The following is a 16,710-nucleotide window of genomic DNA, read 5'->3' as shown; positions in this document are numbered from 1 at the left end:
ATATCGGAACAAATATTCGGAACTAGATGAGACATGTGTATGCTGCAGTAAAGATCCAGAGACCACTCAGCACATCCTAATGGAATGCGACGGGATCCACCCAGCGAGAACCGTAGGTAACGTGCAACTCCCAGAAGCGCTTGGGTTTAAAGTGGAAGGAAACATAAACAGATCAGCCGTAGAGATCAGCAAGAGACGATTAGAGTACTGGTGGAAAAAAAGCAGGGAAAAGATGGATACGACCTGATCTCTTAAAATCATAGGCAGCGGTACAAGCTAAATTTTTGAAAAAGGTATAAAAAAATGCGAGATAAAGAACATGTGTAGTATACCTGATTAAATCAAGCAGGCTAGGTGACTATTCGTCGCCACCCCGTTTCAAAGGGGATGCCAATAAATCATCATCAAATAAATCATCATCATCAAAATAAGCATGCAGTTCCGAGAAATCAGGCATCTGAAAAATCGGTTGGCAATCGTATTTGAAATTTTGCTGCCAGGATATATATTTTGAGCCCCCTGAAAACAAAATTGCGTTGCTATAACCAGTTCTTTCTGGGGTTTTAGGTGCCAAATCAGTCCTGTACTGTGTTCAATCCTGCACTTTTGCCTTCATTACAGCAGAACATCACCCCATTGAAATAAAGCATGACCAGCCAAATTTCACACTTACTTTGTTACATCCAATAATTTATTATATTTGTGTCCATTATATTGAAGTTCCACGGTAATGGTAAAGTGGTATTGCTATTCGCTGCCATATGGCACTGCAACTGTCTCATAAGCCGTGAAATTTCTTCCTGTGTCTTTGGAGGCCAAAAGTAACAAAGCGAGTGTTTTCTTGTTCTTTGTTAGTGTGCCAAAATTTCTGCAGGCAAATATTTTTTGGTTCTTTGGCTAAAATGGAAAAGTGGGACATAAATTCACCAATAATTTGATATACAGTATTATTTTGCTTACACATCCTGCCAAGAATGTTTGTGCAAAAGCAGCTTACAGTTGGTGCATGGCAAAAGCAGCTTTCAGGGAGGTTTCTTGCCCCACCCACAACAGCCTTTTAAAACCTGGTCCCAACTTCAGCACGGCAACTTCATACTGCAGACTTAACGCTGTTTTGAATGACTGTTCCTAAGCATGCTCAGTAAAATGCACACACACCTGTTGTTAAAGGCAGCGGGCTTGCCTGTGGCATCCTTGCTGGTTTTCTTCTCTTTGTCAATGGTATTTTGTAGCTTTGCCATGTAACGGTCCCACCGAGCCTTCTGTCTACTTTCCCGCTGCTGCTCTTCCAGGCTTTTCACAGCTGTAACGGGAAAAGATACTTTGACTAAATAGTGTTTTTACTGCACTACAACAAAATTATCAATTATAGATAAAGGTTGCAATAAAGAATTAACAAAGAACACTGCAGTTTGTTTCCACATAATGGAGTCACATGGAAGTTAGCTGCTATACTACCTTTATTAAGCTCATTAGCTCCTGTCATCCTTATATTAGCTGAAAAGACTGCAGAATGACCTGTCACTGCAAATGAGTTTACATTTTGAATTTCATTACAGTCAAACTGTAAATGGGCTATTACAGATCTGAGCTGATCAAGAAACAGAAGCAAAAAATAATGTTGCAGGCAAACAACTTTCAGAGTTCACAAGGGTCACAAAGAATACTTTGTATTCGAATACAAAGAATATATACTTCGATGCAACATGAAGATGACATACTTGAACATAAAAACAACAATAATCCTTCATCCCCCAAATACATTTTTTAGGGTGTGCAACACGGTTAATGAAATTAAAAAGCAGAAGAAAAAAAAAAGGAAGGCTTTCAATAAAACCACTAAATGTTTTGTTGACTGCTGAGCCACCATTGATTATGAGGTCTATCTCAAAAGTTCGTGCAGTATTTAAAAGCAAATTATTTTCACAAACTTTCAGACACATTAATGAGGTCACTTTCAAAATCTCTCCATTAGACACAATACACTGGTTCCACCTCTTCTTTTATAGCTGGAAGAACCTTTGGCACTTCAGTAGTGATGTCGTTTCCTTTTGCAATGTTCTCAGATCCTTGAAATACCACCCCCGAAGCACCAGTTTGCATTAGAGTAAAAAAAAAAAAAATGTTCCGGCACAGTGGTGTAATTGTGTCTAAACACTGATGCACTATCAATGCAGACTGTGCACGGGCATTATCGTGGTGCAGAATCTAGCACAATTGCGTGACCAATTTGGTCGCTTGCAGTGCACACAATCTCTCAGACGCTTCAGGACCTCCACGTAGAAAGCTGCATTGACAGCTTGACCTTCTGGTACCAATTCATGGTGCACAATTCCATAGCAGTCAAAAAACAGAATAAATATTACTTAAATTTTTTATTGTTCCGCGCTTTTTTTTGGGGGGCCTCGGCTCATCTGTCTTTTTCCACTCCCTGCGCTGCGACTTCAGCTCGATTTCACATTTGTAAATCTAAGTTTCGTCACCGGTGACTATTATTGCGATTGCAATTATACAAACACTTCAAGCGCATTTCGGCCATTGTTGTCGCAGTGTTGTTCTAATGAAGTCCAAACACGATAACATTTTCGCCATGCGTTGTACGCTGTATGTGCGAGTGAAAGCTTGCAAGAGTCAGCCGACGATTGCAGCGCAATCTCGTGCGCGCAAGGCACCGGGGGGGGGGGGGGGGGGGGAGGGAGGCCAGGGAGGTAGGGGGGGTCTACTCAGGTGGCTGCTGCTTATGGCGTGCCCACGTGGGCCTCATTTTCAAAGCGATCTGCGATGTGGACAAAGTACGCGGAGTGCCGGTAGCTTCGTATGCACTGTGCTTTTGATGTTTAGTTCGCAATGCAGCGAGAGACAGCATGAAGGTCAATTCGCTTGCTGATACTGCTGCACTTCCTCACTCCAGCATTTTGACAGCGAGTTCCTGCGGTCATCGAGCGAGATGTGTTCATGTTTGCCTGTGCATACGTGACACCGTGCTTGTTAATTTAGTTAGTAAGCAAATGTTTGCAAGTTTATATGGCCGATAAACTAATATCCTTACTTCATATAGCTGTGTACTAATTTGATATTGCAATCGATGCTTCGCCTTTCGGGTGAAACTGCAACTTTTTTGCAAGAGTTCATTGGTGTTGTCTGAAGTTTTTCAATCAATGCAACATTGTTTTCGTTGCAACTTTTGCTCAGGAGTTGGCAGTTTCGGCACCATCTTCACACGAACCTTTCATTTCTAATTTTCAGTATAAATCCGGTGAATGGACGACTTTACCAAACCAAGAGCTTCTGCTATCATTATAAGAGTAATTGAGTGTCTCACTGCATCAACTTTTGGGACAGACCTTAGACACAATACTACCCCTTTCCTGCGGCTAGTGTAACATCAATCGACAGTTCGGTTCATCTCAACAAAAGGTTACATGCGCACTATGCAGCACTAAAGGCATTAATTGGGGGAGGGGGCAATCAACTGATCATTGTCGCTGGTGCTCTTACACATCTGAGTTCAAGTGCACTTGTATTTTGCATAAGTTCCCCAGGCAAATTTCTAGTGAAATCTAACAAGCATACTGCATCAAGAAAGAGTGCGATAATTGTATCAGTAAACTTTCACTGCTCAGGCAGAGTTTCTTCATCTGCAAAGAATTTTGTGACAGCTGCACAAATGCATGGATGATGTGCACAGATTAACATATGTTTTTCATGTACGCCTGCACAAAATATTGTGTGGTTTTGCATATGTGTTCAAAGCTAATTTTTTCTGTGTAGCAAATACTTCAGCTGAAGTTTAGCATTCATTCTGCCTTCCCTTTGTCTTTCGTTCCTTTGCACTGGGGTTCAAAAATGCATTGCAATTCTACGAACCAACCAACCCAATAATTCATGTTATCAAGGCATTCAATTCACAGTTTTCCTCACTGTTAGGTCAACAAGTCCTCCGCATCATTTTTACTCATCTTATTAGTGCACATGATATGTTGTGAATATATGATGGAATATATGATGGATGATAGATATGATTGAAACAATGAAATAGTGACTGTGCAATACAATTATGCTTGCTGGAATAATGAAAGTCATCAAAATTTATTCAGTTGAAATGACGAGTGAGATCATCAAAAAGAGCCAAGAGCTATGCGATGGTGACTTGAACAGTTTTGATGCGAGTGTGTGCAACACTATCAAACCAACTAGAAAGGCATGAAAATTGAAATTCTCCAGTAGTATGTTGAATATGATGGTTGCATAATTCCTGCGCAATGTATATTGCTTTACAAACATAAAACTTGTCAAAAGGAATCCATCAAAATGCAGATAGAGTACAATTAGACAATTTTTTTGCACCTCAGTAATATATAGAACACTCACACTTTTGAAATAGAGATATCTTTTAAGATTTCTGATTCCATTATTTAAATGAAACTTGGAATAAATTATTTTTCTTTCTCCACAAGTTCTGCTTAAGTGCAGTCTACCATAGTTGTTAACTTCCTGTAAGTGCATCAAAATTTCTGCATATAAAAACATTTTACATAACTACAATTGCAAAATTTGCTACCTGGGAAAGTATAACACATTATATTTGAGCTACGACTTAAATGTTACGAGGCTTCCCCCAGTTTTGCAGAAGCTACAAACAAAGGAAACCTACATAGGTTTTTCAGACAGAAGGCTTCGCAGTTGGAAGAAAAATTGATTGTGGTACACGGATCAAATCGGGACTAACGCCTTTCCTGGGCGCTTGCTCTACCATCTGAGCTGATTAGGAAGCTACAAACAATTAAACTTTTTGCACACTCAGCCAATTTTACTGTGGTGGGACTCAACTGCACGGTAGAATCTTGTTAAATGGAACCTCAAAGGACTGGAGCGATATGTTCCGATATGCAAGAGTTATGTTTATTGTGAAAGATGTGCAGGGGTGCAGCACTATATGTTATACACCCTCTTAACACAGTTGTCAGAAATGTTGAGTACAAGTGAATGTAGCAACTAGATAAAGAAAAACTGACAGGTGCTTAGCACTTATTCCGGAACCAGTACAGTTGCCGACCGATAATTTGGACTCGGCAGGGACCGCTTACAAGTCTAAGTAAACGGCAGTCCAAAATAATGGGTTTGCCAGAAGTTAAGTGATTTAATTATTCTCCAAGTGACAATAAAAAGAAAAGAACAAAAAATAAAAGGTCGCGAAATGTGTTGCTGCATGCACATATGCTTGCGTGCGACCTTGTCAGTCTGTACTTTGACCATTGTCGTGCTGTCAATACAGACAAACCAAAGTACGGTTAATGCAAGAACCAAATCTGCATCCTCTCTCAACTTGAACAGAGATTGGTTGCACTCCGATAGCCAAAAACTACGTTTTTTTTTTCGCAACAGTCATTTTCGAGTCCTTCCCTTGCTTCATTGCCGCTTTCGTTGGTGCAAACATCGAGGACAAAAGCATCACTATGTAACATGTAAAGAAAAACATTGGATGCATGGTGCGCGTCTAGTAAAAATGACTTTCTTTAGGGAAGACAGGCGATGCCAAAAAATCAGAACCTGGCTCTTCATAAAAAACACTGTTAGAGCTTGATGCTATAGTAACGTTTATAGGGAGTTGCGAACATTTCGGTTCCGATTAATGAAAGATTTTTCTACATTATTCGAATACAAAATCAATCGAGAGTGTGTTGCACTGTTTAACCTGCAATTCCATTTAAGCAATTAAGGTTTACCGAGATTTTACTGTACATGAAAGGTGAAAATAATGTGAGCAAATAGTACTTGTTCTACCTTTCACGTATTGTTGTTATATGTGCATTTGCTTATTTCTAACGTGCCATCGAATCTAACGTGCACCCAAGTTTCGTGGGTTTAAAGAAAGGAAATAAAAGTGCATCTGAATGTAACATGCCCCCCCTCCCCGTTCGTGATCAGAACAAATGAGACGTGGAGAATTTAGCTTCACAGAAGGGAAATATTTTTTTGGTGAGCTTTCACAATGCAAGCCGCACATTGTTGTCACCATTTCCACTTCATTGGCCTCAGTTACCAAGCACACAGGGGCGGTATTCTCGAGCGATCACTTTTGAGAGATATTACGTGACTCTGCATGGGACTTGACGTATGCGGCTGAATGCATTCCCGGCACTGCGCAGATAGCTTGGCACAGTGCGAAAAATGCTGGCAGCCGTATACGCCGACGCATCTGGTGCCGAGTCACGTGACATCTCGCGAAAGTGATAGTATTTCCAAAATAGTACCGCAGCCGTGGCCTAGTGGTAGAGCGCCCGCCTCGGCTGCGGGAGGTTGTGGGTTCAATTCCCACCGCCGCTGGGCACCCACTGGTTCAAATGGGTACAAGTGTACTCTGGCCTGGCGTTCGGCTTCCTTCGCGGGTGATATGTTGATATGTTTGGGAAAGGAGCCTGCGCCCTGAATTCCCGTCGAAGCCCTTGTGAGCACAGAAAAAAAAAGTGATGTTTGGGCTGCTCCCATGGCGGCCATTTCCCATGTAGCGCCCTAAGCACCTATGTGGTGCCCTAAGCACCTATTGAGGTGCTTGGGGCGCCACAATTGTGCGCCTTCGGGTTGAGGACAAACACCCCTTTCCAAGTGTTGAAGTCCCATAATGGCTGAGCACCAGGCCGGGAGCGCACTTGTACCTATTTTACCGGTAGGTGCCCGGCGGCAGCACTTGCCTCCTACAGCTGCGGCGGATGCTCGTCAACAAGGCCGTGTGTGGTTGGACAAGAGGCACCCAGAGACAAGTCCTGAAATCTCTATTGGGCCCTCTTTCGAGATGTGAACCCCCACGACAGCCGAGCACCAGGTCAGGGGACATCTCTACCCATTAGAAAAACCGGTGGGTTTCCGGCAGTACGGGGATTTGAACTCGGTACCTCCCGCATACGAGGCAGATGCTCTACCGCTAGGCCACCACTGCGAGTATTTCCAAAAGTGATTGACTGAGAATGCTGCTCCAGGTTCTAGCCGAGCACAAAATGAACCCACAGCCACGCCCACAGCAACCTTTACAAAAATGTGCTCTGTCACCATCTTGTGATAGCAATGATGCAACGTCTGACGGCAGGCTGTTGCCGATGCTGCAAAGATGGTTTTGGTTTCGTATCTAATTCTAACGCGCAAGCAATTTTCGGACCCATATTCCTGGAAACAACGTATGTGTTTGATTAGGATAGATACGGTACATATGCATTTTGTTTGTCCTAGATTACCTTACTGTGAACTTCATCATCATCATCAGCCTATATTTATGTCCACTGCAGGACGAAGGCCTCTCCCTGTGATCTCCAAGTACCCCTGTATTGCGCTAGCGTATTCCAACTTGCGCCTGCAAATTTCCTAACATCATCATTCCACCTGGTTTTCTGCCATCCTCGACTGCGCTTCCCTTCTCTTGGTATCCATTCTGTAACCCTAATGGTAAACCGGTTATCCATCCTACGTATTACATGGCCTGCCCAGCTCCATTTCTTCCGCTTAATGTCAACTAGAATATCGGCTAGCCCCGTTTGTTCTCTGATCCACACCGCTCTCTTCCCGTCTCTTAACGTAAGACCTAACATTTTTCGTTCCATCGCTCTTTGTGCGGTCCTTAACTTGTTCTCGAGCTTCTTTGTTAAGCTTCAAGTTTCTGCCCCATATGTTAGCACCAGTAGAATGCAATGATAGTACACTTTTCTTTTCAACGACAGTGGTAATCTCCCAGTTAGGATTTGGAAATGCCTGCCGTATGCACTCCAACTGTGAACTTACTTACAGCCAAATGAGTGAAAGTACCTACAGTGGTGCGCTCACCTTTACAGGGGCAGAATCCTTTGCAGGAGACCTGTACTGAAGTGCGCTGGCGGCAGTTGTGGTACTGGAGCCGACACTCCGACGAATACGTTTGGTTGTCTGTGCCACACACATAGTCCGCCTTGAACATGGGGCACGGTGGGCAGCGCAGCTCTTCCTCTTGGCTGCTATCTTCTTCCAGATACTGATCATCGTCGTCATCATCTTCTGCCTCTGCACTGCTCCATGGCTTGCTAGTGGTGCTGACTGCTGCAGTGCTGCCAGCACCGGCTGCAGTCGAGGTGGAAGGCATTGTTGTGCTCTGCTTCCTGTCATAGCTGCCCCAGCTGCCAGACAGGGATGCCTTTCTGCATAGTGCAAAGCGGGCACACACATGAGGTTGAAGCTTGGCTGTGTACCATCAGACATGCAGAAACAATCACCCTAAATTGTACAAGAGCATTCCCCTTAGCACTGAACCTATAAGAGAATAAGCAGTGCTAGAATGTGCTGTAAGAAAGCAGCATAGTGAGATGTCATCACTGTATACTCGTGCAGCACTGAGCTATTCAGACAAGGCACTGTGAGACATGCTCAAAAAAGCTTTCACGAAGTTAAAATATTGAGCAGTTGTCTCAAACACATAGTATGCATGTGGTCTGGGGAGGTATTCTGTAAGATTTCACCTAGTGCACATGTCCATTTCGTCTGCTGCTGAAGTGCTGATTGGCTGTGGCATGTGTGAAAGCACACCCCAGCCCGGCCAATCGGAACTGCAACAGCAGACGAAATGTACATGTCCACTAGGTGAACTCTTACAGAATGCCTCCCCTACACATCTCTTCTGTGTGGCTACACAGCACTCTGCAATGTTAGAACTTCAACCACCACAAAATGCAGGGGGCATGAGGCTGCATACACCTTTGGTGTATGCAGCCCCATCCTTTACAAGAGTCTCTTTAATTAGAGGTTGTGTATGACACATTAGAAGTTACGGTTCACTATGCCAGTACTGAAAGGTCAGAAGTTATGTCAAAAGTGACTGCTACAGTGAAGTCATAAAAGCAACTGCAAAGCTAAAGCAGCCTACCATTATGTGAAGGGATGCAAGATGTGCAAACAAATTTTAAACTGTGAAATCTTCATAACTGCTTCTTTTGAACATATAGGGCAAGCTGCATGTCATGAGTGAAAATGTGGGCTGCACATGCTGCCTTAAACTTTCAACACAATTTGCTCTGCATATTGCTCTGTTGAAAAATGTTGTGTCATAAACTGCTATTCTTCTTCCTTCTGGGGTTTTACGTGCCAAAACCAGTTCTGATTATGAGGCACGCCGTAGTGGAGGGCTCCGGATTAATTTTGACCACCTGGGGTTCTTTAACATGCACTACACGGGCGCTTTTGCATTTCGCCTCCATCGAAATGCGGCCGCCGGTCATAAACTGCTATGTCATATAGTTAAGACAATGTGAATGAAGCTTAGAATGACAGAAAGCTCAGCAAGTTGTTAGGAATTCATGGTATAGAAAGGCCAGTGTGTAACACGGACACAAGTCGGTGTTTGTACTTTTGTTCTCCTTCTTATGTCTGTGTTTTTAACAGCTGCCTTTTCATACCATGGATGTGAATGGAGCCACTTAGCAGTAATCAATGGCCTGTGAGGTATCCATCTTGATCACTGCTCCATTGGCACAAGCAATTAGAAAGGCATGCACACACAGGGGGTTATCAGCATAAGAACACACATTTACAAGCATAATAATGGTGACACAACTATATATGCAGACTTGCAACATGGACAAAGTTTGTCTGGCACTAAGACACAGCACACTTCTTCTGAGTGCACTCGGAAGAAGTGTGCAGATAACCATCACCGATAACGTACAGGTCGACTACCAGGTGCCACAGAGGTTTCACAAGTGCCAATGCCTTCTGCATTACAAGTGCTACAACCACGTTTGCCGTGAATATGCGGCAAAGGAGGGCCCTCTTTTCTTGCACTTTATAGGATGACACTCATGTGCGCAGTTATCGTAACTTCTGCCAATAACTTTTTCATGCATCCAACTGTCTGACAAGGCCAGACTACAGTCAAGAGTACAGAACTTTATGTATTCTGTGAAATTATGAGCAAGTAGACACATTTAGTTCCAAATGGATCAATTACAAACAGGGGCTTTGGCATGATCCACAGTGACTAGTCTGTATATGTAGCAACATGTAATATTGGTCTAACAAAGCCTCTTCGTGAAACCTAATATCCTTAAATGTATTGAGCAACAAACAGCCCATTCTTTTTTTTTTACGTACTGATCAGTTTTAGTTGGATGCTATAAATGTGGAAGAAGAAAGCAGGAAGCAAACTTATGCAAGATCCACCAAATGGGGGAAGAAAAAAAGACTGATGTGCTTGTGCATAAGTGATTGTGAACGAAATATACATTAATAACTAAACCAGCCAATACACAGTCAATATTCTGGCTTATAACAAATTCAAACAACAATGCTATAAATTATGCAGGTTGGCTTGAGCACATAAAGCCTAAAAGTGAAACAATTGCAATTGAATAGTGTAACAAACATGCAAATGTAACATGAACTCTAGATGCACTATTCAACATGTAATCAAACAATAGTGAACGTAGGGAAAACACGGGGAATGTGGGAGACAGAAAAATAGTTGCTTAGTTTGTTTCGATTTTTTGTTTTGTTATTGGGTTGTCAATAATATTCCAACCTCCCTTTCCTTTCATTCACTCCTTTCGTTCTTTGATTTATATATTTATCTTAACAGTTTGTAAAACAGTACACGATTATGATTTAACCAATCAGGCAGGGTTCTGCATTTATGTGCAAGTTGGGAGTGCAAAAACAGTCTTACATTGAGACTAGTTGCACCTCATCATGCACGGCAACCTGTTTTACTGTTTACCTGCGCTATACAAAGGTGCTATCTTGTACAAACACAAGGGTCAGTTCAGGTGCAAGATAACAAAACTCTTTTACAGTGTAAGAACTTGGGACATGGCGGCCCCACGAACAATGAGACTCGTTGGTCAGAATCAGTTCGGGCACCATTTCTATGCGTTGGTCTACTGGTTACTTATTACGCTGACATTGTGGTTGTGTGGAGGCCTTGCCATTCTCGCAATTATTTGTGAATTTTTTTAAACATTTTGTAACAGGCACATCACCTTGCTTGTCTTTTTCTCTGTGTGTCTATTCGTTAGCATCGCTTTAAATAATGCAACTTTACTAATTGGCCAACTTCCTGGGTCATACCAAAATGGAAACAGTGAGGCTTTGCATAATCTTTTCCCCTGCATTGAGTATGCATCTAGTGAAGTGAAGATGATTGCAAAGTTTGATAACTCAACATACAAGGGATAACTCAAGTAGGGGTCCCAAGCATTTTGGCAGCAGAGAATTCTACCAGTTTTCAAGTAGTTCCAGGAGAGCTGTGTCACTGCACTCCCTATCACAAGTTATGCATACAGGGGAGAGCACAGGTGTGTGGCACCTGAATACACGTCACCAATATAATGTTCATTACACAGAAACAAAGATGGCAACAGCCGATATTACTGCATCAAGGGGCTGGCATAAGGGCCAGTCACTTCTCAAGTCAGCTGCAACTTCGAGCCAGTTCTGGCACTTTTCAATATACATGGTGACTGAGAAAGCCTGACCACAGGCGTGCACTATTAGTACGTCAAAAGACAGGATCAGGTGAGAAGACCCAAGGTTCCAAGAAACCCAGTTCTTGTAGTACTCCACTGCAGCTACACACTGCAATGGGATACTACAAATGCATGCTCTTTTACCGAGAAGAGTTTGGATTATGCTGTAGCAACCAGTTTATAGCCCAACTACAAAGTACAGGGGTACAACATGTAGAAATAATGTATACAGAGGGGAGTGTATATGCAGCAGGCATACTTTATGAAGAAGGCATTTTTAACTGTGGCTAGAAAGCAACAAACAATTTATACATATACTGGATTATACCAAACCCGCCATTCACAATAATTTTCGGGTGGAGGGCATGCCACCCAAACTACAAAAGCCAACTAATGAGGGCTCATAGTGCATTACACATCAAAACCTGGTGACAGCCTAGACACACCTGTAAAGCTACAACTAAAGCGCTTAAAAATAAATGAAGATGCACAAACTGCGCGCTGTGCCTCCAATTGGAAATAATTTTTTTTTCCCAATTTCCATGCATAAACAATGAAATATTGTAGTCTAGGGGAAAAAGAAAAAACAGAACACAATATTTGCTTCATTTGTTTCTTTATGTTGCAGGCTGCATTACTTGGTCACCCATGGCAACAAATGAAAATGGCCAATTAGGAAACTGCAGATGAAAAAAAAAAAATGAAAACAGCTATACTTTCAGTATGCAAAGGAACAACTAAAGTACGAATTGGCGACACCAATGGGAACTTAGAGAAAAAAAAAACTGTTTGTCCTATAGTCTGTAAAAACTTCAGCTGTTACTCACGCCTCTTCTCAAGTCATTCAGTCTATGCATGAAACATTGAGGCATTATTGAAATGCCACATCAGATATCTGCAGTAGATTATGCATAACCACAACCACTATAACTAAGAGATAGCTGTCATAGCAGTACATATTTCAAAATTTAGCGTGCTAAGTAGAGGCTCAAAAAAGAAAGCAAGTACTCAAACAAAGTACGGCACAAAATTACAGCATTATAAAGACTTGGCTTGATACCCCTTCATTACCTACTAAATTTAAAAGGTTAAAAAATGAAAATAGACATCAAATTTAAACACTAGTGCCGAAAATGGGGTACAAAATTCACCTACAGAAACGTGCCCTGCACTTTCTTCAATTTAAACTGGAAAATATGCGTCCACCCCAGCTTCACTCAAAATTTTCTGTGTGAAAGAGGCTAAAAATAAGAAGAAAAATCTGTATGCAAATACTGACACCTTCAATACAGTCAAGGTATGATGAAAACTCGTCTGGCTGGGCTTAATCATAGTCAAAGGAAAAATGAATGCCAACCACAAACATAAATAATAAGACATTTTGGCTCCCACACAGGAACCTTGTTAACAATTGTGAATTCAGATTGTGAACAAGGCTCCTGCGTGGGAGCTGAACGTCTTGTTATTATTTATGTTTGTGGTCGGCGTCCATTTTTCCTTTGACTACCTTCAATGCACTTCAATGTTGGCTGTTGACAGGCAAGATGCTGCTGCTGAGAAGTCAAGTGCAGCACTGATAATTTGCTAAGGTATACTGAGGGCAATGGGGCCTCAAGCATCACAGAGAATTCCATGTCAAGTAACAGGCAGTGAATAACTAAAGGAACATAGTGGCGGTGTGTAGCAATGTACCCACTTGGCCACAACTTTTTCTTAAATTCAAGATTAACTTAGTACTGTTGAAGTGAGGCTAGTAAAAAAAATAAAATGATTTCTGCATGAACGTCATAACAGTACATTGTCTTCTTCCACTATAGGCCCCCCAGCACAAATTTGCCAGTCATGAGCAGGAGGAGAAATGATAAGGTGGGAAGGAGGGGGGAAATGCTTAGTTTGACAATTTATTGCGATCTAACCTGTCTAAAAAAAAAAATGGACCTCATCAATTCACTCTAGTTTTGTGTAAAACACTGTATTCATAATGCTGGGTGCCTTCAAGATGATGTTTATCCCAACAAAAAAAGATGGCAGTGCCAGTAATTCCAGATGCCCAGAATGATGATGTGGCATGAACCGTGTCAGCAGTGGGTGAATATTTTTCAGCACTGTTTTAAAAACCAGCACAGTGGCACACACAAGCATCCACATTTAAAAGCAACATTTTTTTTTTACATGGTGCTTCCTATTGCTCAACGAGAAGCCCTTTTAGAGCACAGCACAAAGCACCAACTCAGTTACTGATGTCAAACCTTGAAGCCCAAGTTTTCATAGGTAATTCATTGTTAACATTTCACCCTCAAATGCTGAGGCACATATTCTAACTTCATGACTCTGTGCTGTGAAAAGTGAACTTACTTTTACTTCTTTCCCATTATAGTGCATCCATAAAATTACAGCATAGCTCACACATCTTTGCCAAATGTTTAAAGCCTTTCAGCCTTTCATTCCTGTCCATTACATTCAATGTATCCATGCTAACAGTAAATTACACAATTGTTTTGTGTTCATCTCACAATGTTTCCTATCATGGATCCATCACCACTCACACTGACCCTGCACTAATCTAGCACCCTCTATATAACAGCCTCAGTCAATGCTGAATGCCTACAGATAAGCGATGTGATTAAAATAAATATATACATTGATTGACCTCCTATTTCTAATAGTTTCAGCTCTGCAGCTGTCACTGTCCAAAACAACCCTCACCTCTAGGACCAAAGGAAGCAAATAAAAAACATAGCTGGCACTTTCCCATAATCTCCATCTGATGTTTTTGTATTTCAATCCATGAACTGAAGAGCAGGTTACTGTGCTCACCTTCCCATAGCTCTTCCCATAGTATGCTCACCTTCTTTCTATCTTAGCTCTTGGTGTTCCTGTACAAGAAATGCTATATAAAACCTGTTTTTTTCCGCAGAGGTGACACGCAGATTAAGTGATTGAACAATGGTAAAAGTGTTGCACGACAAAAATGGCATCACGATGAAAGCAAGAGCTTATTAGGCTCACCTTCCTGTAATACCTATGCAATGTTAAATTTTATATTTCAGGTAGAAAAGGATAATCTTGCCTTCGTTTCATTTCCCGAGGGTTGGTACCTGAACATTATAATTGGTGACACAGAAGCATATATAATGCATAAAGGGAAGCTGTATATGACATGTGCACTGGTTGTGGAGAATAGCAAATTAATATTTGTTTAAAACAGAGTAAACAGTTTTGCACATGAGTATTACAGCAGCCGATATATAAATTTTCATTCGTATACAGTTTGCTGCTTAAAGCTGTTGCCGTTCCAGTTAATCCAGTTTATAGGACTGAATTTACATAACTGACAGGAAAATACACAATATTCATACGCCCAGCAAGTAAATATACACCATCTATAGGTGATTATAAAATATATTATAACGCACAAATGTCTTACTTCATCTTCTTGACTTTCTTCGCGCTGACACAGATAGCGGTGTTTTCATCTTGAATCAAGCACTCCTGTGTCGGCTTGCATTGAACGGCGCGACAGAGGTCGGCTGCAACACCAAGGAGTAGAACATAAGAGACAGATTGAAACACACAAGAGCTGCCGTTAAGCTAAGCTTGCATCAAGGTTTCGTTAACAAATCGAAATTATTCCTTTATCTTCTGGCAGTGCATCGCAAAAATCTTGACATGCTACTCACCATCGGCGAAGGACCAAGCGTTGTATGTCGCTTTTAGATCTTTCATGGAATCCTTCTGCGTCGAAGTCTAAAAAATAAAATAGGCAAACAATATAGCAAATATACTGGTGATACCTCTTTCCTCTAGCACGAAATGCTGAGATCAAGACATCCGATCGTGACCTCGTCGGCACCTGACACACCCCACATACGCGCGTACTGAGCGCCTTAGTTTGCGCAGCGATCCGCGAAAAAATACAAGCAAAATAAATAAAAAAACTGATACGTATATTTCTTGTCGATTACCCGCAGCAACTAAGGGCGGGCCATAGAACATCTGAACAAAAAAAAAAAAAAAAAGTTAGAACATCGGAAAGGCGTACGCTCCATCAGGACCAAAACAAACCTCAACTATCGGGGATATAGCAACTATAAACGAAGGTTGTTCGTTGTTCGCAAGCAACTTAATACTGACCACTTCTAAGCGCATAATATCTAGTACGGTTTATTATTTCTCGTAAATACGTCATGCCCAAAATAAAACACAACCGATAATAAACGGGCGTTTATTATCGGTGGCGTTCGATACACATTCCTTTCTCATCGCTAGAGGAGGGTGACAAGTAGGATATATTGGTGATTTGCTCTCGCAGCAGGAACTAGCTAGCGTAACTAACACCCCTACACAACTCTGCCAGCACAAGCGCCAGCGATTTGTGACAAGTAGTGGGCGCACGAGATGAAGTTGCATTTTTCAGAAATACCACCAGTGTGATCGCAAAAAAATGAAGCGCAGGAGCAGGTTAGCGCTGCTTCCTCCGCACGACTCACCTCATCTCGCGAGTGCTCCTCGAACTCGAAGTCCCATTCCTCGGAGTCTTTAGATTTGTCCTTGATGGTAGTCGAGTACGCTGTGCAAAGAAGAGACGCGAGAACAGCTACCCAGAGCCACGCCTTCTTGTCGGGATGCATCGCTCCTTCACAGCGCCGATCGGCTGCAAGTTTAGGCCTAGACCTTTCGCAACCTCACCAACACCGGATCAAAGCGGCGGATGCGAAGAGCTGGGCGCACCGACTTTCGACCCTTCACATAAGTCCGTCAGCGCGTTGCTCGATCCCCTAAAAGTTTCGTGCAAATGGTTCGGACTGGTTAACGGCACCCACTGGCTCTAGCGAGAAAAAAAGGCTCCGAAAGAAAAGAAAAACGGGCTTTGATATTACAGAGAACCCCTTCTTCGCGCACAGCGACTCTCCTAAAACTCTAGCTGGCCAGCTCCGACCGCCGCTGCGTCGGCTCCGCTGACTCGGTTGTAGTTATCGGACTCAGTGCCAGAGGGCTCTGAAGTGGTGCGCGCCGGCTCCATCGATTCGGACGTCCGCCGTGCCTGTTATCGCTAACAAGCGATCAGGTAGGCACGCACGCACACGCGCACAATACCGCACGGGCGATTGCGCGTACTAAGCGCACCTAGCGCGTTTCACTTTTCTGCCTCCCTGTTTTGGTTTAGTGCGCGCGTGCGATCTGTGAACACGAAACGATCTCGAGCGGGTACGCGCTTGTTAAAACGTTTTTCTTT

General features: G+C 42.4%; 1 protein-coding gene across 1 annotated transcript in view; it reads right to left on the bottom strand.

Annotated features, from left to right (window-relative positions):
* LOC119436807 (proteoglycan Cow) overlaps window positions 1–16,450 on the bottom strand; it is a 43,993-nt gene extending 27,543 nt beyond the window's left edge. The window contains exons 1-5 of the mRNA XM_037703795.2: window positions 15,965–16,450; window positions 15,155–15,221; window positions 14,902–15,004; window positions 7,813–8,159; window positions 1,159–1,303 (exon numbers count right to left, since the gene is read on the bottom strand). Of these exons, the coding sequence (XP_037559723.1) occupies window positions 1,159–1,303; window positions 7,813–8,159; window positions 14,902–15,004; window positions 15,155–15,221; window positions 15,965–16,105 (803 nt within the window). The 5' untranslated portion in view covers window positions 16,106–16,450. The remainder of the gene's footprint in view (window positions 1–1,158; window positions 1,304–7,812; window positions 8,160–14,901; window positions 15,005–15,154; window positions 15,222–15,964) is intronic.
* Window positions 16,451–16,710: the final 260 nt, after the last annotated feature.

Source organism: Dermacentor silvarum, chromosome 1, assembly GCF_013339745.2.
Source record: "Dermacentor silvarum isolate Dsil-2018 chromosome 1, BIME_Dsil_1.4, whole genome shotgun sequence".
In the NCBI taxonomy this organism is placed as follows: domain Eukaryota; kingdom Metazoa; phylum Arthropoda; class Arachnida; order Ixodida; family Ixodidae; genus Dermacentor; species Dermacentor silvarum.
This window is presented reverse-complemented; position numbering and strand designations above follow the sequence as displayed.